Raw genomic sequence first — 25198 nt, 5'->3', positions numbered from 1 at the left:
TTTTTAGAATATAGAAGATTTTTAATTCCATGAGGACCCATTTTTCCTAACGGGAGTTGGAAAAATTTTAACTGCCAGAATAAAAAGTGGACTAGGGCAAATTAATGTGATGAAGATGTGAGATCTCTATACATATGAACTTAGAGACTCTGCCTGTTCAAGGGCTGTACATGTAAAATGGTTTTGTGTGTATTGAGATTAGATCAAAAGTTCCAGTTTGTAGCCAAGACCTATTGACATTTGATAGTAGTTGTAGGACATATAAAATTTCCTCTGAGGATATAGCACCTCATAGGTACTTTAAACTCCAGTAGAAGATATAGTTTCCATGGATATGTGGGAACGATGAAGGAAATGCTCTGAGAAAGTATTCCTGCCTCATTTTTCCAATCCATCAATTAAAGAACAGGATCCAAGAAATTTAAATTTTCCTAGGAATCTCATGATTAGAGAAGAGAAATGATAGAAGAAGAGGAGACCTATTGTGCATGAATGAGGTGTCATACACTCTTAAATATTTGTGAAGATTTCTGATAAGGTGAATAAAACACACTTTAGAAGGTTGGACCACATGATGAACAGTACTTCTATTTATATATGTACACTAGACTCTCTTGATAAAGAGCAATATTAGTTCAGAAACACAAAATTGAACTCTGGATGTTCAGTTGGTGTTCTTCCTACTTCCCAATCTGGCTACGTGAAATAAATATATTTTCCTCTACTGATAATTATATGGTTTTCATTTATATGTTGTCAATTGAGGTTTAAACCTCTTTGGAGGCACAAGCTGGGCCCAATAGTTCAAAAGCTACTGAAAAAGATTATCAAAGAATAGGAAATATTGAGCAGGACTCAGTGGAGGTATGGGAGAAATCAGAGTGGAGATGGGTAAGGCAAAGTATGAAACAGAGAGCATTGAAGTCAGACAGAATCACTGCTACACATACTGATAGTAAGGGAGTCCATTCATAAATCAGCAAGGTGTTTTGGTTGTTGTCTCCTTCTTGGGACCCTTGTCTCTTTGTCAAGGCTCTCCAGATCAACACCCCTCTAGGGTTCAAGCTGTCTGTTGAACCTCAGGTTAACTCTCTACCCTGTGTCAGATGGAAGCAGGTAAAAGCAGTCAGTATTTTAAGACCATAACAGCAATCAATTTGGCCTACAAATTTAGTCTGTAAGATTAGGATTTAGAAGGACTCACTGTATGTACACAGATAGGTAAAGAAGCTAAGACAAGGTAAGAGTAAAGTAGCAAACTCACAACATGGATTCAGGTTCACCCTCATTCCTTGAGATAAAAGACTAAGAGCTCGCAACTGTCTTTGTTTTCTGCCAACAAGCCTACCGCTGTCGGACTGATTCCATAAGTTCAAGGATAGAGCAGGACATGAGTACAACATATGCTCAGTCAACCATCCTAACTGTCTAAAAACTGACCAAGGATAAATTAGGTGAGGAAAACTCCTGGAGTGGGTCAGATGCCAGCCCTTAGGAAATGACTGGGTTCCCAGCTTTCTGACACTGTACTCTGCATTGCAGAGGGTCTTGTTTTCTGTGTACTTCCTGCATGAGTGTGCTCCTCATCCCCAAGGAACAGCCTTTCTTACACTACTGTTTGTACTTGCCACTTTTGAGATGTCTCTGATGCTGCACAATGTTCTTGATATGATCTTGACTTGTAATTCTTTTATTGCCAGAGAAAATGAACTGAATCAAGACAACTAGTCTAAATCATGTTATTTCTTACTTTGTTTCTTATTGGGGATTTTGCTGTGTATCACCTTCCTCTTCAGAGCAAAAATCAGGAAAAACCAAAATGGGACCAGAAATTTAAGAGATTTAAGAGATGAGTTCCCTAAACCCTGCCTTTATCCTGGCACAGGGGGTTAATTTTATTATCATTTCTCTATCAAAGAAGTTGGCTTCAGACCTAAGTCTGTCTTTTTACCCTTGAAACCCAGTTTAAGTGATCAGTAACCAGAGAACTGTCAACACAACTTCTTATTGTACTAATAAACTAAGATGTAGACTCCATTTTAATGTGAACTCACACTCTTCACAGTGAAACTCATCCAGTTATGTAAAGTGGGGGGCATTATTAGAGCAATTTGTAACATTGCTTTTTGTATTAAAACAGAGTATTGGATAAGTTCTTGTACACCTTATCCTGGCACTTCTTGATATTCAACATTAAAGTGGCTACCTACTGTTTTGAAATAGAATCGAATGATAGTTTTCTTCTTTCCCTCATTCTAGAAGCTATTTGACCAAATCCTGAAACTGAAACTAGCTACACTGATCCTCTGAGCTAAGACTACACATTCCTTCCTCTATTTATTTTGCTAAATGAGACCCTACCCAGATACCGACTAAGATGAGACAAAATGTTTAGCTTTATCCTTTCTAAGTAACAAATTTTTCTGCTTTCAATTAAAGTTTCTAAATGTCTGTCTTCAATAGGTAAGGTGTATGAAACTCACAGAGACTTATGCCTGAGAGTTGATGGGCTTATATTATCAGCGATCTGTGTTCACTGTCAGAAAATGTAACCCATCTGCTTGCTTGGTCCAAAGTGGGTCACATGAATTATTTATAAAAGTAAACCATAAATTGTTTTGTGGTGAGAATATCCTAAATAGAAGGATTCTGGTAAGGTAAATAGAAAGTTTGTTATTGGGCAAAGGGAATCATATATTCTTCATTCCTAGTGGATGAACCAAAGCTAATTTCAGTTTATTAGGCCAACCCCTAACTTCATTAACTGTCTTTAACTGTCAACTTCCTTTGGCAAAGGCATGCAATTGTTGATAAATCTTAACAGCCTTCATAAATTAATATAACCCCATGGGGCAAATACAATATAAAGATCTATATACTTCCCCAACAGTTACTCTTTTCTATTCTCAGTGTCAGACTAGTAGTTTGAAGTCACCAATAAACTATTCTATCTACCTATGGAGTATCTTTACTCTTCCTTGGATTATATCATCCAAGATGGTTTATTTTGTATTTTTTTTACTGTTGTGTCTTTTGTTTGAATCTTTCTGCTATAGTCAAATTAGATTAACAGTATAAATCACCTAAAATGAAATCATACTAAGTTCTTCTAAAATTGTTCTCCTTTACTTCTAAACTGGGTTTTGTTCATGGGCGGTGGTACTTAGAAGTATCATCTTAAAAAGAGAGGGAGAATGTGAAATGGGTATTTATTTTCATAATGAGGTTCTGATAGAAAAATCAGGGTTAATGTTTGGTTGTAAGTTAAATAAGCAAATAAATTTTAAAAAGACAAAATACTTAATGTTTCAAAGATCATTTAGCTATCATTTTTACTATTCTTTACCTTCTGCCCAAGTAATAGTTTCCTTTTATCTTCCAGATCCCATAAAGTCTGCACTCAAATTTCTACTACTGTAGTAATGTGTTAGCATATGAATAACAAACTAATTTTATAAACTTGGCCTAATGTGAATATATCTCATTGGGTATATTTGGTCTCCAGACTTGGATTTGTAGTTTTGGTAACAAAAATAAAACTTAGTTAAGGGTAATATAACAAAAAGATAAAACATTATCTATTCTCTGCCAGTTCATGAAGTCCAAAGGGAATAACCTTCAAAATGAGGACCTCCCCACTATAACAAAAGCAGTGTATATATATATATATATATATATATATATATATATATATATATATATATGTAATTATTTGGAATCAATGCTCTCTGATATGCTATGCACTATCCGTGAGGTACATTCCATGTCAAAACTTTGTTATTGTTTCCTTTTTTGCCCTCACAAAGTTTCACACTTCAGTTTTAAATTTTTTTACATTGAAAATGACATTTATATGTCAACTTATAGTCTAGGATAGACAATAGCATTTTTTATATTATTAAAACACAGAAAAATATCATTACATGGCTTCTATATTTTGTTACTTTTGAGATAAAGCCTCATTCTGCATATTTTTTTAATTTTGTGTTTACTATATGGAAATGTGATGTCTGTATGGGACAACAAACAACAAATAAAGATAAACTATAGTAAAAATTAAGGCAGTCTAGAAATCTACTCACCTTCAGGGTCAAGAAGTTTTTCTATGCCTAACTGACATTTTGCAATGTTGAAGGCATGTTCCAGTCTTTGGGTGGCTGACTGCTGTGAAACCACACTATTCCAATCAAACAGGTCTGGCCTGCAACAAACATATACACAAAAATATAAATTAATCCCCAATGAACTATAAAATTCATTCTAATTCTGAACTGAGATGCTTTTAATACCTCAAATCCATAAGAATTAACTGTGATTCTTATTACCTGTGGTGATGAGAAAGGTTCCTATAAACTCATATCTTTGAGTGCTTATTCCTGAGTAAGTGAAACTATTTAGGGAGGATTAGGAAGGTTATATTGTTATAATAGATGTTGAGTAGATTTTGGAGGAATTTTGTCAGTGGGAGTGGCCTTTGAGGCTTCAAAATCACATGCCAGCCTTGGTCTCTTTCTCTTGCTTGAAATTTACAGATCAGATATGAGCTCTTAGTTACCTCTCCAGCAGCATGACTGTCTGGCTTTTACCACATCACAACACCCAATTTCACCTCTAAGAATAACATGTATGAGTAATTTGAAACTGTGGACAAACCTACACTTAAAGGATTTTTTTATAAATTATCTTGGTCACAGTGTCTCCTCACAGCAATAGGACAATAACTAGCATTGTTCCTCAAAAACATTTTAATTTAAATAAATAACATTTTTTACTCTGAACATTGACATTTCACATGTCAAATGATGTACAAATAGTCTAAGTTATACCAGAATAAAGTCAGAACTAAATCCATAAAATAAATAAGTAGGAAATTATTATATTTTATTATTCATTAAATTATATCACATTTTTAAATCTTGGAATATGAGCCATTTACAGGTAACTCATGATTTCTTAACGATATATCCTATTTCTTCACTGAACTTCTGCTAGAGTATCCCTATCAAAATACCAATCATTTTGTTTTCTCAACATAATAAGACTCCTACACTCATGAACCCTGATTGTAGGAATGGTTACCTGCAGAAGATCTTCAAAAGACAGAGTCTATTAATATTACAGAATAGATGGGACAGTGCCAAAAGAGCCTCCACCCCTAGCAGAGGCCTACTGAAAAGTGATGGTTGTCCTGCGGGTTGATGTACATGCATACCTGGGGTAATTAATACCTGGTATGAGTCAGGATGTTGACTATATCCCAGAGAGAGGTATTCAGAGTTGGCTGAAACTGAATTGGGGATCATATTGAAGCCCAAACTCACTATTAAAAGCCAATGTAGTGTGGAAACTAGGACTGGGAATTGCTTGTAGTACTTAGGTTAAATCTGCTAAATTGTATAAAAAAAGTATCCGGTAGTGTGGGAAATATAGAACAGGCTAGACATGGTAAGAAGACATGAGGAGACTGGGTATGGATTGGGCTGATGCCGGCACAGTCGTACATACTCAACAGGCTACAGCATGCAGGAGCAACCAGGAAGTCTGTATGAAGTGTAGTGTAGATGCTGGAAAGGGTCTTGTGGGTAGATGTGGATAGGAACAGTCCTAGTGGGAACCTCAGTGTTGGCTATACAACTTAATGGTGGGACTAGGTGGGGGGATATATTTGGACCCCAATCCTCGAGGTAGCTACAACAAGATACAGGCAGCAAGGCTAGGCTTTTGTACCTAAGCTAGATATGATGGGATGTAGAAAAAGAAGTATAGGAGGGGGGGTACTGTTGTATAATCACCAAGCTTGTCCCTGGAAGACATGGGAAGTCTGTGTAAGAAGGTGGGGTAGGCAGAAAAAAATGCCCTGTGAGTAGCTGTGAGTAGCTTTCTGGTGGGAAACTAGATGTTTGCTATCACATTGGTAGATGATTAACATAGCTCCTGATATTTAAATATGTCAATGTTAATTGGGAATTATTTTAGGGAAGACTTTCAGGTTACTAGGCAAAAATTAAGGAAGACATATTGGACTAAACCAAACCATTGAGCAGGGAGAAATTTAGGGAATAACTCGGAGAAGCAAAAGCCCTATTGTGTTTTCTATCATAACTAAATTGGATATATGAAGAAGGATGACAGGGAAAAGTTGTGTTGGGGTTGTTGAAGGGGAAGCCTCCTTCTAAAACTAGACTCTCTTTTCCTTCTTAATATCCAACTCTCCCTCCCCGTGAATGTCAGAAGTGGTACATTCCGCTGTAGCCTCCTCCTTCACGAGGCATTCCAGCGCATCATAGCCATGGTTTATGACGCCTGAGCGCGTGCTCGCCTGCTATTGGCTGAGACCCTAGTGACGAACCACGCTTTAGGGGCGCGGCCTTCGCTGCTCTGGCAGTTGCTGCGGATCTCTCGAGGTGGCAACAGCTTGAGGCGTTTGATGGTCAAAGTTACCAAGAAATCTAAGGATACGGTGTCGGAAATGGATGTTCCCACTTCATCCACTGATGCGCAGGAGAAGGCAAAGCCTGTGATGCCTATTAAGACCAAGGCAGCTTACAAACTGTACCCTCCAAGCATTCTTTGTGGAAAGGTAAGATGACCCACCCTACCAGAGCTCTCCCCTTTGATTTACTCTTGCCTAAAGTGACTAGCTTTCCCTGGCCTAGCCTAAATCTCCTTTTTGACAAAGTCCCCTTTACTTGCTTATCTTGAACTAACTCTCTTGTGTCTTATCATTACAGGCCGCGAAGACTAACAAGCGCGGGAAACGCGGTGCCCAAAAGGCAAAGAAGGATGCTGGGGAAGTGGCTCCCCCTGTTGCCAAGAAGAGCAAAGATTCTCCCCTGGTCGAGAAACCAGTCGTGCTGGAAGAACCACCCGCAGCAGCGGCAGCGGCAGCGGCAGCAGCGCCAGAAGTACCAGCAGCGCCAGAAGTACCAGCAGTGGCGGCAGCGGCAGCTGCAGAGGAGGCAGCAGCACCAGCAGCGCCAGAAGTGCCAGAAGTGGCAGCAGCACCAGCAGTAGCTGCTCCAGCCATCGAGGAGACAGCAGTGGCTGAGGAGGCAGCCGAGGAGGCGACCGAGAAACCCGTCGTCAAGGAGGAACCAACTGGAAGCGAAGCAGTCGCTACGACCACCACTCCTCCGGTCGAGGCAGATAGCCACTAGATGGCTATCTCAATGCCAAGTGATAGCCAATTGATGGCTATCTCAATGCTGGGAATACCCCAGTCTCCCCCAAATTAATTAAAATTATATTGATGTTAAAATAAACTGATTTGTGATTTGAAAATAAATGTTTCTTTTGACTCACTAAAGGGGGGACAAGAAAGGGGGAGGGGAAGTGGGTATATGGCAAGAGAGGGACATTGGGTGGGTAGAGACAAAGGAACAAGTTTGGGTGGTTACAGACAAGGGATAGAGTTTGGGTGGGTAGAGACAAGGGAGGGAGGGAGGGACAAAGAAGGGAATTCGGGTGGGTGGACACAAGGGAGGGAGATAGAGACAAGGGAGGGAGTTTGGGTGAGTGGACACAAGGGAGGGAGGGAGGGAGATAGAGACAAAGTAGAGAGTTCAAGTAGGTGGACACAAGGGAGAGAGGGAGGGAAGGAAGGAGGTAGAGACAAGGGAGAGTTCAGGTGGGTGGAGACGAAGGAGGGAGGAACAAAGGGAGTTCGGGTGGGTGGACACAAGGGAGGGAGGGAGGGAGATAGAGACAAGGGAGAGAGTTCAGGTGGGTAGAGACAAGAGGGAAATAGAGACAAAGTAGAGAGTTCAAGTAGGTGGACACAAGTGAGGGAGGGAGGGAAGGAAGGAGGTAGAGACAAGGGAGAGTTCAGGTGGGTGGAGACGAAGGATGGAGGAACAAAGGAGGGAGTTCAGGTGGGTGGACACAAGGGAGGGAGATAGAGACAAGGGAGAGAGATCAGGTGGGTGGAGACAAGGGAGGGAGGGAGGGACAAAGGAGGGAGTTCAGGTGGGTGGACACAAGGGAAGGAGATAGAGACAAGTCTGGTGGGTGGAGACTAGGGAGGGAGATAGAGACAAGGGAGGAAGTTTGGGTGGATCCATGACAAGGGAGAGATTTGGGTTTCACAATATTTGGGAGCCAGACACAGGGATGGTATGGGCAGAACTATGTTCAAGCACTGAAGTCAAATTTCCTTTTTGCCCTGTCTCATAGACAAGGATAAAGAAGACTGGATACCTCCACAGATATATTTCACTAGATCAAGGCAAAACTTAAGGTTGTGGATTACTTCAACCTATCTGTGGCCATAGCACTCACAAAGTTGTGCAAGTGACAATACTATTGCATTATTACATCATAGAGGAAAGAATACCTGTTAGACCCCAAGCCTCCTAATGGTGCTTTTATACCCTACCCCGTAACTAAGGAAAGTCCTTCAGGATAACCAAAGACATTGGCATATTAAAATATACCAGTCACATCTCAGAGAAAGTAATAATAATTAGAAATAACAAATATAACCTTGATTATCCTTCATAAGAAATTGTAGTTGAGTAGGGCATTCAGAGTTGGTTCCTTCTATATCAGACCTAACAAAAATGAGAGTATACTTAAGAGACACTTGTGTCTATTAATCTATCACAATAGTGAAACAACAGACATTAAAGGAATGAAATTTTTCACAGAAATTTCATGCTGAGTGAAGGAAAAGACTCCAGACAAAGGGATAATTTTAACAACCTTCAAACAACCTTGCTAGATAAGACTATCAGACAGTGATGAATCAGTTTATGGTGGGTAGAAGTCACATCGTGAGCACAAATGCTAGATGTGAATATCTCTGGCCCTCTCTTTAAATTTTAGTCTCATATCAAGGTGTTATCATATATACAGTAGAGACTTTAGAAAGTTGATGTATCTCTTTAGCCTTCTTCCCAATGTGGCCACATTGAATAAGTCTCTTCTGGTTTTTACTGTTAATTTGGATGTTTTAATGACCTTATTGAGGATAGGTGACTAAACTCAACTTATCAAGGTACAGGGTATGACACAAAGTTTGCTAACACATTCAATTTTGTCAGCAAATATTGTTTGAAAATATAATCTATCATTTTGTTCTAATGCTATCCATACTTGAGTAACAAGCATAACAGTTTGTTAATTTACAGTGTCTTTGTTGTAGTTTCTATTGCTGTGATAAAATACCATGACCAAATAAAACTTGGAGAGGAAAGGGTTCATTTTGCTTATATTTCCATACCATAGTCTATCAATGGAAGGAAGTCAGTGTAGGACAGGGTAGAAACCTAGGGGCAGGAGCTTGATGCAGAGACTATGAGGGAGAGCTGTTAAATGGCTTGCTCCTTGTTATATACCAGCCTGTTTTCTTATTGCTAACACATTCAAGACAAATAGGCCAGTAGTAGTATCACCTACAGTGAGACTGACCCCTCCTCATAGTCAAGAAATCAAGAATCAATCAAGAAAATGCCACATAAGTTTGCCAGGCCAATTTGATGAAATATTTTCTCTATTGAAGTTCCCTTTCCTCAAATGATATAAAATGAACTAGCATACTCAGCCCAAAAATACCTATCTTTTCATAAGAGATTCATTGAGAATGTTATTATCATAAGACTAATATAGTAACAAGATGAGAAGGAGAAAGGGGTAAGAAAGTAATGATAAATGCAGTGATTTCTTCATCCATAATATTAAGTTGCCATTAATTCCTTTCTAATCTTGGTTTTTAAAGAGGTGTTCTTATATCATGTAAATGGGAAAATAATTAATGATATTAATACAATTAATAAAACTAGCCAGCGATGTAATAAGAGGCAAGAAATGTTGGATATATAGTAAAGAATTTACACATATATCTCCAGTCTGTAGGAAAGGAAAATATATAATACATATTAGTATATGTTTGATCCTATTCTAAAGCTGGGATAAGGGAGACGTTCTAAAGAAGTTCAGTTATATCACAAAGCTAGTGCTTTCTTTTTCATATGGTAAAAACATCCAACAAGGCCACACCCACTTATTTTTTCCCAAATAGTTGTATTAAGTGCAAGTGACTAAGCATTCACATATAAGAGTATATGGTTTCCTCTCATTCTAACCACCACACTTCCCTTGAAGCCACTAACTGTCATTAATTTGTCAGTTAGAGGTGGAAACCCCTGAGCCTCTTTCCCAGTGCATACTGGAATATTAACTGGATTAATATTATGCAGGCTTTATGCATGCCACCAAAGCTAGGGGGAATTTATGAAAACTGTCACTGTCATGTCTGGAAGATGTTATTTCACTTTCATCTTCCCCAGTTATTGGTGCTTAAAATCTTTTAAAATGTTCTCAGCAATAGTCCTTGAGCCTTGAAGACAGATGTCTCTATTTCAAATATCCTTAGAGTTACTAATTCTTTTCTCTACTATATTTTCTCATAAGGATTTACCTTTCTTTCCTCATCAGTTAATCAGATAATAAAGTTAATCAGTTATCAAACCCAGGAAATGAAGATAAGGAATATTATTACAGGTCAAGAGGGTGCACTCTGAATCTAACACTGGGCCTGGGTAGACACCAACATTGTAATCTTCCAGGAAATTTAAAAGAAATCAAGCAAGCAACATTTTGTAAGGAAACTATAAACTTAAATGGGCCTTTTCATCTCATCATAGAACAGAAATGTGAGACCCCACCCAAGACATTCCCTCACAGAGATGTTAGAAATACTGTAAAACCTATTCAAAACATGCAGGACTTCACAATGTTTTTTTTTTCTGGCCAATGTGTACACTCATCTTCAAGAGTGTTTCCCTTCAAATCCTTCAAATGTCTTTTTTTCCAATTCTTACTCTTTTCCCTTAGGAATATGCAACATTACTTATCCCTTAGGAATATACAACTTTGCTCTGCAACATTGTCTATGCATTTTATCTCTTTCACATTGCATACCACCTCTGAATTTTTTCAGAGGAGAATCAGAGATGTATATGCAGAGAAGAGGAGATTGTAATAAAAATATTAGACATTTTAATCTAGTTATGATTGGATTTCTTCCATTTTCATAATGGTAAAACATGGACTCCTCTTCCCTGGGTTCAGTTTATATAAATTACTGTTCCTTTTTTTAGAATCCAGACCTAACTGATGCTCAAGCCTCAGTTCCTACATTAGCATTATATCCTCTTACTAGCCTCATAGCTTTCGGCATGCCTCCTAAGACACATGCCTGTGCATCTGTAAATACCTTAGAGACTCATGGTGTACATGTACTTCACATTTCCCCAAGTGAGGTTGCTAGACTCCAAAATATCAAGGACATCAACGGTTAACTAGGGGCCATGTATTCCCCCATTTACCTATTTGATGGGCAAATCTCAACTAGATATGCTCCTCCCTAAATCTCCCACATCTTCAGAGCCCCAATTTCCTTCCTCAGAATTATCCTCCCCTGTGGCCTGCTGCACAATCAGAGATATCATTTCAGGTATCATGCTGTAACACCTTTCATCTTCCTCTGAGATGTCTGAAAATGTCCTAATGGGCCTTAATTTTCTTTAGAAACCCCACCAGGCTATTGTATATCTGTCAGTCTCCTTTCCTTTGCTGTTAATAGGTGGTCTAATAAACCTTCTACTCAAGAAGACAATTCTCCTCAGTGATCTCCTTGAAGACAAACTCAAAATTATTCACTTTTCATTTAAAACTTCCATTGGTATTTGTACTTCTGTACTTGAATAAGGGCTTACTTTTTTTTCCTAATTTGGAAAATATATTCCTTAGCACTTTCATTCTCTCTTGCTACTTGCATGTTAACCTAAAATAAGAGTGATTTTAAAGGACCAGTAGCTATTTTCATGGGCCTGCATTGACATGTGATTAAAGTAATGGCTTTCCTCTGTGAGATCTAAAACATAGTGAACTAATGAACTTTACTGTCAATTAAGGACTTGACTTAGATAATATATCTTGGATAATGGGTCTAGGAGGGAATTTATAAATTCCTCTGTGAATATTAACATCTGAGACATTGTATTCAAGAAGAATGATTCATTTTTGGACATGTTCTAATTTTTACATATTTTCACAGGAAGAGATTTTTTGCTAGATTTGAGAGATAACTGTTTTGCTACATACAAAAGGCAAATTTAAAGGAAGGAAGGAAGGACAGAGGAAGAAAGGGGAAAGAAAGGAGCGAAGAAAGTGATAACTCTACTTGTGGAAACTGACAAGGAATGTCTAGACACAGGCAGTTACATGCTACAACTTTTAATCCTCACAAAGATTATATGCCTTTGTCTCTGCCAATAAAAATAACTCAAGTGTCAAGAAGTATATCAGGGAATGCTACACGTGCTTCACAAGAAACATGTGGACTTTAGTATTCACCGGTCAACAAACTTGTACTAATTAACTGAAGTCATCATAGAATCAGATAGGATATGATCCTTTGAGTAGCTAAGCTCCCAAGTGAAAGAGTTGTTATTGAATTATTTAAACTTGATTTCATTGAAAATTTGTATCTCAATCACAACATTCAAAATCAGCGGACATTTAATCACTGAGCTTCTAAATAATGAGATTACGGTTAACTTTGTCTTATACATTACAAAGACAAAATTCAAATAATTTGTCAGACAGAATGGTCAGTAACTGACAACTGCTGGAGTCTAATAAAAACCCTACTGCCAGTTTATAATGCTTTACAGTGGTCATACAGAAGTATGCTATAACAGATACCTTCCTTCAAGAAAGAATCCTTCTTCTAGACAGATAATTTACTCATTATACTTGTGATTTTGGAAGTAAATTACAAAATATTATCATTTTGAACTCAGATTTGACCCCTGGCCTATTAAGTACAGGCACTTGTTGTCTTTAAACTATAGAAGTACAAAGGCAGCAAGCTAAAATAGAGAAAACAGAGGCAGAGGTATTGAATAAAAAGAGCAAAGCTTTATTCCATGACATGAATTCTGATGGTTCCTTTCTAGGTAGAAATAAATAGTAAATAAATATTATGTTAGTTCCCAGAGTCCTGGAATGAAAACTTGTACATAAAGTGTACTCTTAAGATATATATTTTCCTCAGTGTTGCAAGATAGGCCAAAAGAGTGTTACTAGTTCTAAACATGAAGGACCCCAATCTTTGAACTGAGGAAGGCCTTGTTTTCAGTTCCTCTGCAATTCAGTCATCATCATCAATAGGAAAGAATCTGAAATAAAGTCTGATTTTGAATATAAGACTGTACATTTTCCCCTTCATAGCAGGATGACCTACTCCAGTCTTATATTGTGTACCAGACAATTGAAATCCCTGATTCTTGGTGAGTAACAGGTAAAATGGGACTTCTGTAAACAAACATTTCTCTCTAAATGTATTAGATAGAATGATTTACTCATAGTATTTCAGTGATATCTACTTGGTCACTCATTTTACTAAGCAAAAACTTGCTGAAAATGGTTACCACATTATTTTTAGCTCTAATAAAATCTCACAATCATGAACATGATCACCTCTCAGGAACGGCAAATAATGGTTCAGATTTGCTAGGTGTCCTGTTGACTAACACGGGAAAGCTATTTTGATTGCTAGGGAAAGAAATCACAACTAACCAAACTACACTGTTTAAAATGACCTCATTTATACTCTAGATACTAATTCTTACTGCATGAGTTTCTGGACAGACTTTTCTATAACTCTGTGGACTTCCACTTCAAAGGGTTGGCTATTTCTTTTTACCATATACAGGCTTTTTAATTCCATGAACTCACCCTTGCACTAAACGAGGGGTTAGAAAAATTGTAACTTACAGAGGTCAAGGAAGACTGAAACATATCAATGAGATTAGGATTCAACTAGATCAGTACACCCATGAATTGCCTTTTTAGGAGCAGTACCTGCACAATGTCAACTCTATAATAGTTCAGAGTCTTACGGGGGTAGGGGGGAATAAAAATTCCAGTCAGTTGACAAGACATATTGACAATTGATGGTGGTTGGCTGCCTTCTCAGGGACAGTACCTGTACAATATCAAACTGTGAATTCTGCAGTGTATATTGGGAATGGATCAAATGTTCTAGTATGTAGCAAAGACCTATTGAGGGTTGATGGTGATTAGAGGGTAGAATCAATTTTCTATAAAGATGTAGGATCTCATGGGTTCTTTATTCTCTATGAGATGATAAAATTACCAAGTACATGTGGGAGCAATAAATGTATAACAGGCCTGGATGAAATGAAAATGCTCTAAAAAGATCTTCCTGTACATTTTGAAAATCCAACTATTAAAAGAATAGGCTTCAACAAATAGGAATTTCCCTAGGAATAATTACCTAAACAAAGGTGAACTTGATTACCTGAATGAGATTTCATAAAATCCTAACAATAAGTTAAGACACCTTATAGGTTGAATAAAACAAAAATTCTCCGTGGAGAATTGGAGCACATTTTGAACAGCACTCCTATTTATATGTCTATATCCATGGCTCTCTTTTTAAATCTTACTATCAACTTAGGAACCCAAGTTTGACAGGAGCAGTCCAGCACCTCTTCTTCCCTATTCCAAATGTGGCTATATGAAATAAATAGTTTTTTCTTTCTACTATTAACTTGATGCTCTCAGCTTACATGATAGCAATTTATGTTTAATCCTGGTTGGGCAACAGGCTGAGTATAGTAGTTAAAAAACAGCTGAAAAATTAAGAAAAGATAGGAAATTGTGAGTGGAACATAGAGGAGATATGTGAGGATTTAGAGAGGAGATGGAGTAGGAAAAGTCCCAAACTGAGAGATTAGGATTTAGACAGACTCCCTGGTAGGCAGGCAGACAGGGAGAGAGGCCATGACTAGGGCGTAAGTGTAGTCTCATTGTTGAATCCTGTTCTATATCCATGTCATCAGTTAAGATTTATCAAGACCTCTAAGGTCAACAGACATTTAGGGACCCTGATTATTGAACCTCTAAAAATCTACCTTTGGTCAGGTGGAAGCAGTTAGAGCAGTCAGTATTCTCAAGACCATAAATGTCGTAGAAGTATCCCCCAAGTTTGGTCTGAGAGACTAAGTATTATAGAGGCCCCTGTAGATACACAGATAGGTAGAGAAAGCAAGACAAGGTAATAAATGTGGAAATCACACAAAATGGCTACTCTGTCACCCTCCTAACTTGAAATAAAAGACTAAGAGTTCAAAATACCTGTCATTGTTTCCAGTCAGGAAGCAATCTGCTTATGAAATGATTCCATAAGTTAAAGGCCAGACAGGAATTATCTAGAACAGACACTACTCAATCAACCATCCCACTTGTTTTAAAACTAACCAACCCAAAATAAGGGTAGGAAACCTCTTAGGTGCTATCAAAAGCCAGCCCATGAGATGTGACTGAGTTCCCAGCTTTCTGACTTTCCCCTGAGCTTTGCAGAGGGCCATTTTCTCTGTGTCCTTCATGCAGGAATGTGGTTCTCATCCCCAGGAAATACCTTTTCTTAAACTATTGTCGGTTTGCTAGTTTTGAGATATCTCTGCTGCTGCATATTGTACATGAAATTTGTCTTATCATTCTTTAACTGCCAAAAAATGAACCTAGTCAAGAACCCAAGGCTGAGTCATGTTCTGGGTCATTGTGCTTCTCATCTGGAATATCTCTTGGAGATCACAAAACTCATCAGATCACAAATCAGGCCAAACCTTAAGGTGATAGAAAACTTAACTGGTAAGCTGCCTACACTCTTCCTTTGTCATAGCACAGAAGGTTAATTTTATGTTCTTCTCACTAACAAAGACAGTTTCCTCAGAACTACCTCTGGATTTAGACCCTAGGAAGTCAGTTTAACTGTTCAGCAACCATAGACCAGTGAAGAAACTTCAAACTTTACTAATAGCTTAAAGAACAGACTCATATTAAACTGACCTCAGTCTGGTCATGGTGAAATCTGATCCAGGATGCTAAAGAAGGGGCATTCTTGGTGAAAATTGTTCTCTGTGTGGAGACAGAGAGACTACTGGACAACTTTTTGTATACTTTATCCTGATACTACCTCAATGTTCAATATGAAAGAGGCCTAGTAATGTTTTTAATAGAATTAAATGATAGTTCTCTTATTGCCCTCTACCTAGGAGCTATTTGCAATCCTGAAAAATGAATATAGTTACTCTGCACTTCTGAGCAAAGACAATGAATTACTTCTGTTTATTTATTTTGCTTATAGGGTCCCTATACACTGAGCCATTAAGGCCATAAAAATGTTTTTACCTTTATCCATATGATCTATCAAAAGTCTCTGTCTTAAAACAAACAAACAAAATCAACAAAAATAACCCCAAACTCTAAATGTCTCTCTTTAATAGGTAAGATCCCACAGAGACCTGTGCCTGATAGGTGATGGTTTCACATTATCAGGGAGCTGGGTTCACTATGAGCAAAATGTAATCATCTGCTTTGATACCACCTTGGATGTCTTGTGACTTGGCTTGCATCTTGGTTTATATAATCATATAACTTCAAACAACTATAATATTACCCAATTCTAAGTCCTAATGAGTCTTCCTTCTCTGTCTCTGTCTCTCTGTCTCTCTGTCCGTCTCTGTCTCTGTCTTTCTGTCTCTCTGTCTCTTTGTCTCTCTGTCTCTCTGTCTGTCTCTCTCTCTCATCAATTAGGCAACTCCAGATACTTCTATGATCCAAAAGGGGGCCCCCAATTTTTTTTCTTGAGAATATCCTAAATATAAGGACTCTGTCTAATGTAATATGAAAGCTTGTTATTGGGCAAAGGATATCCTGTATTCAGCATTCCTAGAGGATGCAGTAAGGCTGATTTATGTTTTTCAGGCAAACCACTATCTCCATTAACTACCCCCCAAACAGCCAAATTCCTTGGGCAGAGGCATGGAGTTGTTGACAAATATTAACAGTCTGAATCAATTCACACAACCACATAGGTGTAACTACGGTATAAAACATACATATTATTCTCACAGTTACTGTTTTCTATTCTCAGAGGCAGAGCAGTAGTGTGAGGTCCCTAATAGACTTTTCTATCTACCCATGGAGTACCTTTATCTACCTTTGATTATATTATGCGAGATGGATTTTTATTTTGTTTTTTCATATTGCTCTGTCTTCTACTTGAATCTTTCATTAATAGTCAAAAGTGATTAGCAAAAGAAATGACTTAATATTATCCCATACTGAGTTCTTCTGATATTTGTTCCCTTTTATTTTTTTTTAAATATCTAGGTGAGAGGCAGCTTATCTCTCTCAGATTTGAGGTTGTTACAACTTTAATGAGTCCTGTGGATAAGGTTAGGGGGAACTAGTTTGCCTTCAATCTCACGTGTCTTAAGTACTAGAGGCTTGAGAAAGTTAGTGTAAGTCTTTCAGAAAACAGATACTCTAACAGTGATTTGAAGAGGATAGGAGTGAAGGAGAGTGTTCATGTTACAGTGTGCTATGAGAGAAGATTTGAGTGAAGTATGGTCTACCTCTCAGAATCCATGTTTACTGAACAAGATCTTTACTATGAAGGATGTCAGGAGTAAATACTGTGTTACCTAACTCAGTCTATACTCTGGAGGCATGAAAGGAGTTAACATTCTAATCCATGTCATTTGAACTGCTCTCCTAATGAGGAATATATAGATGTTAATCTATACTATGAAGGCATAGTACTACTCTCCTGACAAACTCATTCTGTCCTACAAAGGAACATTTGAGAAAGCTCATGTCTCCCTGAAGAATCATATCTTCCTAACCTGACATTTCTTTTCAGAATGGTTAGTTGTAAACTAGAGTGCTCTCTAACTCAGTAGAGTCCAAGAAGGATGAATGGAGGGAAATAATGATTTAATTGTCACAAGTCAAGGAGGACTGGTGTTGATCCCTGTGATTAGGATTTAACAAGATCACTTCAACTGTGAACTCAGAAATTTTCCCTATTCAGGAACAGTAACTATAGAATATCAACCATTGAATAGTTCAATGCATATTGGGGGTAGATAAAAAGTTTCAGTCTATAAACAAAACCTATTGACAGCTGATGGTGATTAGTGGACAGAATCTATTTTCTATAAATTTCTGGTCCCTCATAGGTTGTTTCTGTTCCAGTAGATGATAAAATATGCAAGGTCATGTGGCAGCAGTAAAGGTGAAACAGGATTGGATGGAACAAAAATGGTCTAAAAAGATACTCCTGTCTCATTTTGACAATTCAACTATTTTTCGAGTGGCTTCCAAGAAATGAGAAAATCCCCAGGATTCTCATAGAGAGAAAAATGGCCCATGCAGAGGGGAACTTGTTTCTTTGAACAAGATATCATACAATCCTAACAACTTGTCAAGATACCCTTCAGGGTGAATAAAGCACAGACTTCTCAGGCTTGGACCACATTTTCAACAGGAAACTGATTTACATCTCTGTAACCTAGGCTCTCTTTTGAAATTTTAATGTCAGTTCAGGATCCCAAAGGTTACCTTGAGAAATTCAGTTCCTGTACTTTCCTCTTCCTGATGTGGGCATAGAAACATTAAATTTTATTTGTACTGTTAATTTCATGCTTTCATTTTACATGTTGGCATTTTATGTCTAAACATGGTTTAGGCAACAGGTTGAGTAAAATAATTCAACAACACCTGAAGAAAATAGGGAAAGAAGTGAAATTGTGAGTGGAAAACAGAGGAGACATGTGAGAAGTAGGAGTGGAGATGGGGTACCTAAAGTACCAAACTGAGAGACTAGGAGTCAGAGAGACTCCATGGTAGGTGTGCAGATAGGGAGAGAAGCAATGGCTAGGTCACTAAGGTGATCTCATGGTTGTCTCCTATTCTGTATCCTTGCTCTCAGTTAAGATTTATCAAGGCCCCATAGATGAACACTCCTCTAGGGACCTTGACCTTTGACCCTCCACTCATCTACTCAAGGTCAGGTGATAACAGTTAAGTCTCCTATTCTGTATCCTTGCTCTCAGTTAAGATTTATCAAGGCCCCATAGATGAACACTCCTCTAGGGACCTTGACCTTTGACCCTCCACTCATCTACTCAAGGTCAGGTGATAACAGTTAAGTCTCCTATTCTGTATCCTTGCTATCAGATAAGATTTATCAAGGCCCCATAGATGAACACTCCTCTAGGGATCTTGACCTTTGACCCTCCCCTCATCTATCCAAGGTCAGGTGATAACAGTTAAGTCTCCTATTCTGTATCCTTGCTATCAGTTAAGATTTATCAAGGCCCCATAGATGAACATTCCTCTAGGGACCTTGACCTTTGACCCTCCCCTCATCTACAAAAGGTCAGGTGATAACAGTTAAGTCTCCTATTCTGTATCCTTGCTATCAGTTAAGATTTATCAAGGCCCCATAGATGAACACTCCTCTAGGGACCTAGACCTTTGACCCTCCCCTCATCTACCCAAGGTCAGGTGATAACAGTTAAGTCTCCTATTCTGTATCCTTCCTATCAGTTAAGATTTATCAAGGCCCCATAGATGAACACTCCTCTAGGGACCTAGACCTTTGACCCACCCCTCATCTACCCGAGGTCAGGTGATAACAGTTAAGGGCAGTCAGTATTCTCAAGCCCATAACAGCTTGAAAATGCATGCTAAGTTTGACCTGGGGGGGCCTAGACATTAGAAAGACATATTATTGGAAGTCATATAAGTAGCAAAAGCAAGACAATGTAATACATGTGGGAAACTCCCCAAATTGCTCCTCTTTTACCCCCCTGCCATCAAATAAAAGACCAGGAGCTCAAAATCACTGTCATCATTATTATTTCCTGCCAGTAACCCTCCTAAGTTCAAGGCTAGAGCAGGAATCTATAAAATATATGCAACTCAATCATCCTAACTGTCTAAAAACTAACCAATATTAAATAAGCGGGAAAAGGTACCATGGGCTTTCAATTGACAGCCCTTGAGATGTGACTGGGTTTCCAGCTTTCTGAGTCTCCTCTGACCTTTGAAGAAAGTTATTCTCTCTGTGGAGTTCCTGCAATTGTGTGGTCCTCATTACAAGCAGATACCTTGTCTCAAACTACTGTTCTGTTTGCTACATTTGAGATGTCTATACTGATCCATGCTGTGAATGAAGACTTCTGATTATAAAATTCTATAAATGAGAGAGAAAATAAACCCAATTAAGACCCTTAGCCTGAGTCAGGTTTTGGGTCAATTTTTCCTGCCCAGTGTTTCTCTTGGACATCACCAAACCCATCAAATCACAAATTCAGGAAAACCTTAAGGGGAGAGTAAATTTGACAAGAAAGTTGCCTATACCTAATCCCTTCCTTCATCCTGGCACATAGGTTTAATTTTTTGTCTTTCATTCTAAAGAAAGAGGGCCTACTCAGGCCCATTTCAGTCTTTGTACCCTAGGAAGACAGTTTAATTGATCAATAACCAGAGACCAGTAAACACAAATTTAAATTGTGCTAATTACCTAATACCTACACTCCATAGTAATGTTACCTTCCACTATTCTTGGTAAAAATGATCCAGGTGCCTAAAGAATGGACATTGTATATTGAAATTTGCAAAATTACTCTCCTTATATAGGCAAAAAGGTTGATGAATAAGTTCCTGTATATATTATCTATATTATCCTGAAAATCCCTCCATGTTCAATGTGAGAGGCCAACTACTCATTTGAAAAATAATTCAATGATAGTTTCTTCCCTCCCTCACCCTAGAAGCTATTTGACAATCCTGAAATTGATGGCAGCAACTGTGTGCTCTGCAGAGCCAAGGTTATGATTTCCTCCCTTGGTATAATTAATTTTCTTATTGGAGTTCTAGACTCATACACATTAAGATCATTCTAAATATGTTCACATAAATCCACTCTAACAAAAACTTAACTTAAATCTGGTTATTGGTCAAAACAATCTTAGGGGATATACTAGGGCCAATTATTCTTTTCCAGGCAAACCACTAACTCCATTTAACTGCCTACAACTGTCAATTTTCCTGGGCAGAGGCATGGACTTGTTGAAAATCCTTAACAATCTACAACAATTCATAGAAACACAAAGGGGCAACTACAATATAAAATCAACATACTTGGACAACGTTTACTGTTTTCTATAATCAGAAAAAGACTGGTAGTTGGAGTCCACCAAGAACCTTTTCTATTTACAAATAAAGTATCCTTACTCTATCTAGGATTATATCATTGAAGATGGTTATTTTGATCATTTGTACTGTTCTGACTTGTGTTTGAAACTTTTAGTTCTAGACAAAAGAGATTTAAAAAGAAATAACTTAATATGTCCTCATACTGTGTTCTTCTAATATTTCTCCCCCATATGTTTTAAAAATCTAGGTGAGAGGTAGTATATCTCTCTCAGATTTGAGATTTTCACAATTTTAATAATCTCTGTATATAATGTTGATAGAGATGTTGTGTGCATTCAATCTCATTCTTTCCTAATTAAGAGACTTGAGTGAGCTAGTATCTGTCTTTCAGAAATCAGATTCTGTAACAGTGATTTGAAGAGTATTGGTAAGAAGGAAAGAGTTCATGTCACAGTGTGCTATGGAAAAGGATTTGAGTTGTCTAATGTCTATCTATGAGTAACCATGTTAACCTAACATGATCTGTACTATGGAGGATGTCAGGAGTGAACTTGTGTGCTCCCTAAATCTGTCTGTCTATGGAGGCATGAAAATAGTTAACATCTCTCTACTCTTTGTTGTTCTAATCTTGACCTGTCCTAATGAGGAGGATATGAATGATCTAGTGAAACTCCAACTCCATCTGTCTCATGTAGAAGGCTTATGTAGAAATATTATCTATCTCTGAGAATGCATGATTTTTCTACATTAATCTGCATTATGAAGGAATAAAGAAGTAACTGTGTTGTCAAAGTCATTCTTTACTAGGAAGGAGTAATGTAGATAGCTCATGTCTACCTGAGGGTCCATTTCTTGATAACCTAATATTTTCTACAGGAGAGGTTAATTTTGAACCAGAGTGATTTCTACCTTAGTATAGCCTATGCAGGATGCTTGGACAGAACTACTATTTATCTCTCATATTCAACATTTTACCACATTCACATTTCTCCAATTTTCCTGTTATATAAGCTGTGCTACTATGGCAGTAAGGAGGGAGTTCTTGTGTTTACCATCTCTTTCTCTATTGTTGAGGAGTCTTTGTTTTTCAGTCCTCTCATCTTTATAATGCCAACATTTCTATTTGTTTATTTTGTTTTTTTATTTTTTTTAATTTTTTGTGTTTTTTGCCAACATTTCCTAAAACTGGGGAACCACATTATTTTGAGCTCAAATAATATCTCAAATAATACACATGAATGTTTTCATGAAAGAACAAACAATGGTTCAGCTTTGATACACTTTCTGTTAGCTAAGAATGTAAAGCATTTTGTGATTACTAGGAAGAGCAATACAAGCTAATCAATACTACACTCTGTTTAGAGGGATCTCATACATACTGTAGATATTAATCCGGAATTAATAAGCTTTTGAGGAAGATTTTTTGATACTCTTTGAACCTCTATTTCAAAGTGTTTACTATTTCTTTTTAGCATATACAAGATGTCTAGTTCAATGAGGACCCATTTTTCCTAATGGGAGTTGGAAAAATTTTAACTGCCAGAATACAAATCTATGTATACAGATAGGTAATGAAGCCAAGACAAGGTAAGAATAACGTAGCAAACTCACAAAATGGATTCTACTTCACCCTCATTTCTTGGGCTAAAAGACTAAGAGCTCACAACAACTGTCTTTGTTTTCTGCCAACAAACTTCCAGCTGATGGACTGATTCCATAAGTTCAAGGCTAGAGCAGGACATGTGTACAACATATGCTCAGTCAACCATCCTAACTGTCTAAAAACTGACCAAGGATAAATTAGGTGAGGAAAATTCCTGGAGTGGGTCAGATGCCAGCCCTTAGGAAATGACTGGGTTTCCAGCTTTCTGACACTGTACTCTGCATTGCAGAGGGTCATGTTTTCTGTGTACTTCCTGCATGAGTGTGCTCCTCATCCCCAAGGAACAGCCTTTCTTACACTACTGTTTGTGCTTGCTACTTTTTAGATGTTTCTGATGCTGCACAATGTTCCTGATAAGATCTTGACTTGTAAGTCTTTTATTGCCGGAGAAAATGAACTGAATCAAGACAACTAGTCTAAATCATGTTATTTCTTACTTTGTTTCTCATTGGGGATTTTTCTGGAGATCACCCACCACTTAAGATAACAAATCAGGGCAAACCAAATTGGGACCAGCAATTTAAGAGATGACTTCACTACACCCAGGATACCTGCATCCTGGCCAAAGGTGTAATTTTTTTATCATCTCTCTAACAAACAAGGTCTCCTCAGACCCATGTCTGTCATTTTACTCTAGGAAGCCAGTTTCACTGTTCAGTAACCAGAGACCAGTAAAGACAACTTCAACCTACACCAATATCCTAATTCTCGAGAGTAAAGTGACATCACATGGTTCATGGTGAAATGGATCCAGGTGCCTAATGGTGGGGCATTGTTGCAAAATTTATAAGAGTGCTCTCTGTGTGGAGATAGTTGGGATGTTGAACAGGATCATGTATGAATTATCCTGATGCTTCCTTGATGTTCCATATTAGAGAGGCCAAATCCGTTTTGAAATAGAACTGAATGAAAATTTTCTTCTCTCCTTCATCCTAGAAGCTATTCGACAGACTACTGAAACTGAATATAGATCTTCTGCTCCTCTGAGCTAAGACAATTATTCCCTTCCTCTATTTATTTTGCTAACTAGGGTCCTACCAACATACCCACTAAGATACCCTTTCCATTTTTCAAAATATTCTGCTTTCACTTAAAGCCTCTAAATGTCAGTATTTAATAGATAAGATTTATGAAACACAGAGAGACCTATCCATGATAGTCAGTGGGCTCACATTATCAGGGGGCTGGATTCACTGTCAGAAAATTATAACCATCTGCTTTGTCACTATCTTGGATTATGCCCTCATCAAGATGGAAGCAGTCTTGTGGCTTGCCTCCATCTTGTTTAATGTAACTACATAACACCAACCAACTCTAACTATACCCAAAGACCTGCCTACTCCTAATGAATTTTTCATCTCCTTATCTTTCTTATCCTCCCACTCTATCACCTCTGATTTATTTGGTAATACAAGACAGTCATTTTGTCCAATGCCACCCCAAATAATGGCATGCCCTTTAATACAAAGTAAATAGAAGGACTCTGTCTAAGGTAAACAGAAATCTTATTATGGGGCAAAGGGATTCCTATATTGAGCATTCCTAGGGGATTTTCCTAAGGCTGATTTCTGCTTATCAGCTTTTAACTGCCATCAACAGTCACCTTCCATTTGCATAAGCATGGATTTATAAATTATTCTGAAAATCAAGATTGATTTCATAGAGCCACATGCAGGCAATTACATTTTTAACTATACATACTTTCCCAACAGTTACAGTTTTTCTATTCTCAAAGGCAGACCAATAGTTTGAGGCCACCAAAAATCTTTTCTACCCATAGATTTGTTCTCTCTGCCTTGGCTTGAATAATCTAAGATGGTTTATTTTGTTTTTCTCATTGTGCTGTCTTTTGTTTGAATATTTCTGTTAGAGTCAAAAGAGATTAAAAATGAATGAATATGACCACAACTGTATTCTTGTAAATTTTATTCTCCCTTGCTTTATAAACTATCTAGGTGACAATTAACTTACCTCTCAGATTTGAGATTGTCTAAATTTTAATGTGTTCTTTGGATAAAGGTAGATTAGAATGAGTTTCCCTTCATTCTCATTCTGATCTAAGTATGAGGCTTGAGGGAGCTTGTCTGTCTCTCAGAAATCTGATTCTCTAACACTGATTTGAAGAAGATACAAGTGAAAGAGATAGTTTCACATACAGTATACTAAGGAAGAGGCTTTGAGAAAGACACTTTCTATCTCTGAACATCGAAGCTGGCCTAATGTGGTCTCTCTTAAGGGGGATGTCAGGAATGAAATATTGTGCTGCCTAACTCAGTCTATCCTATGGAGGCATGGCAGGAGTTAACAACTCCTTAATACATGTGATTCTAACCTTCATCTGTCTTAATGAGGAATATAGGGAATATCTATTTAAACTCCACCTCTATCTGTCTCAAATAGGAAGTATTTGTGAAATATCTGTCTCTGAGAATGCAAGTTTTCCTACCTTAATCTATACTATGAAGCAGAAGAAGAGTGAACTACTGTCCT

At 37.8% G+C, this 25198-nt stretch overlaps 1 protein-coding gene across 1 annotated transcript in view; it reads right to left on the bottom strand.

Annotated features, from left to right (window-relative positions):
• Dmd (dystrophin) overlaps window positions 1-25198 on the bottom strand; it is a 1772476-nt gene that overhangs the window by 1627355 nt on the left and 119923 nt on the right. Inside the window, exon 3 of the mRNA XM_052170230.1 lies at window positions 4083-4201. Within this exon, the coding sequence (XP_052026190.1) occupies window positions 4083-4201 (119 nt within the window). The remainder of the gene's footprint in view (window positions 1-4082; window positions 4202-25198) is intronic.

This window comes from Apodemus sylvaticus, chromosome X (assembly GCF_947179515.1).
Source record: "Apodemus sylvaticus chromosome X, mApoSyl1.1, whole genome shotgun sequence".
Lineage (NCBI taxonomy): Eukaryota > Metazoa > Chordata > Mammalia > Rodentia > Muridae > Apodemus > Apodemus sylvaticus.
Note: the sequence above shows the minus strand (reverse complement) of the source record. Positions and strands in the feature narration are given on the sequence as shown.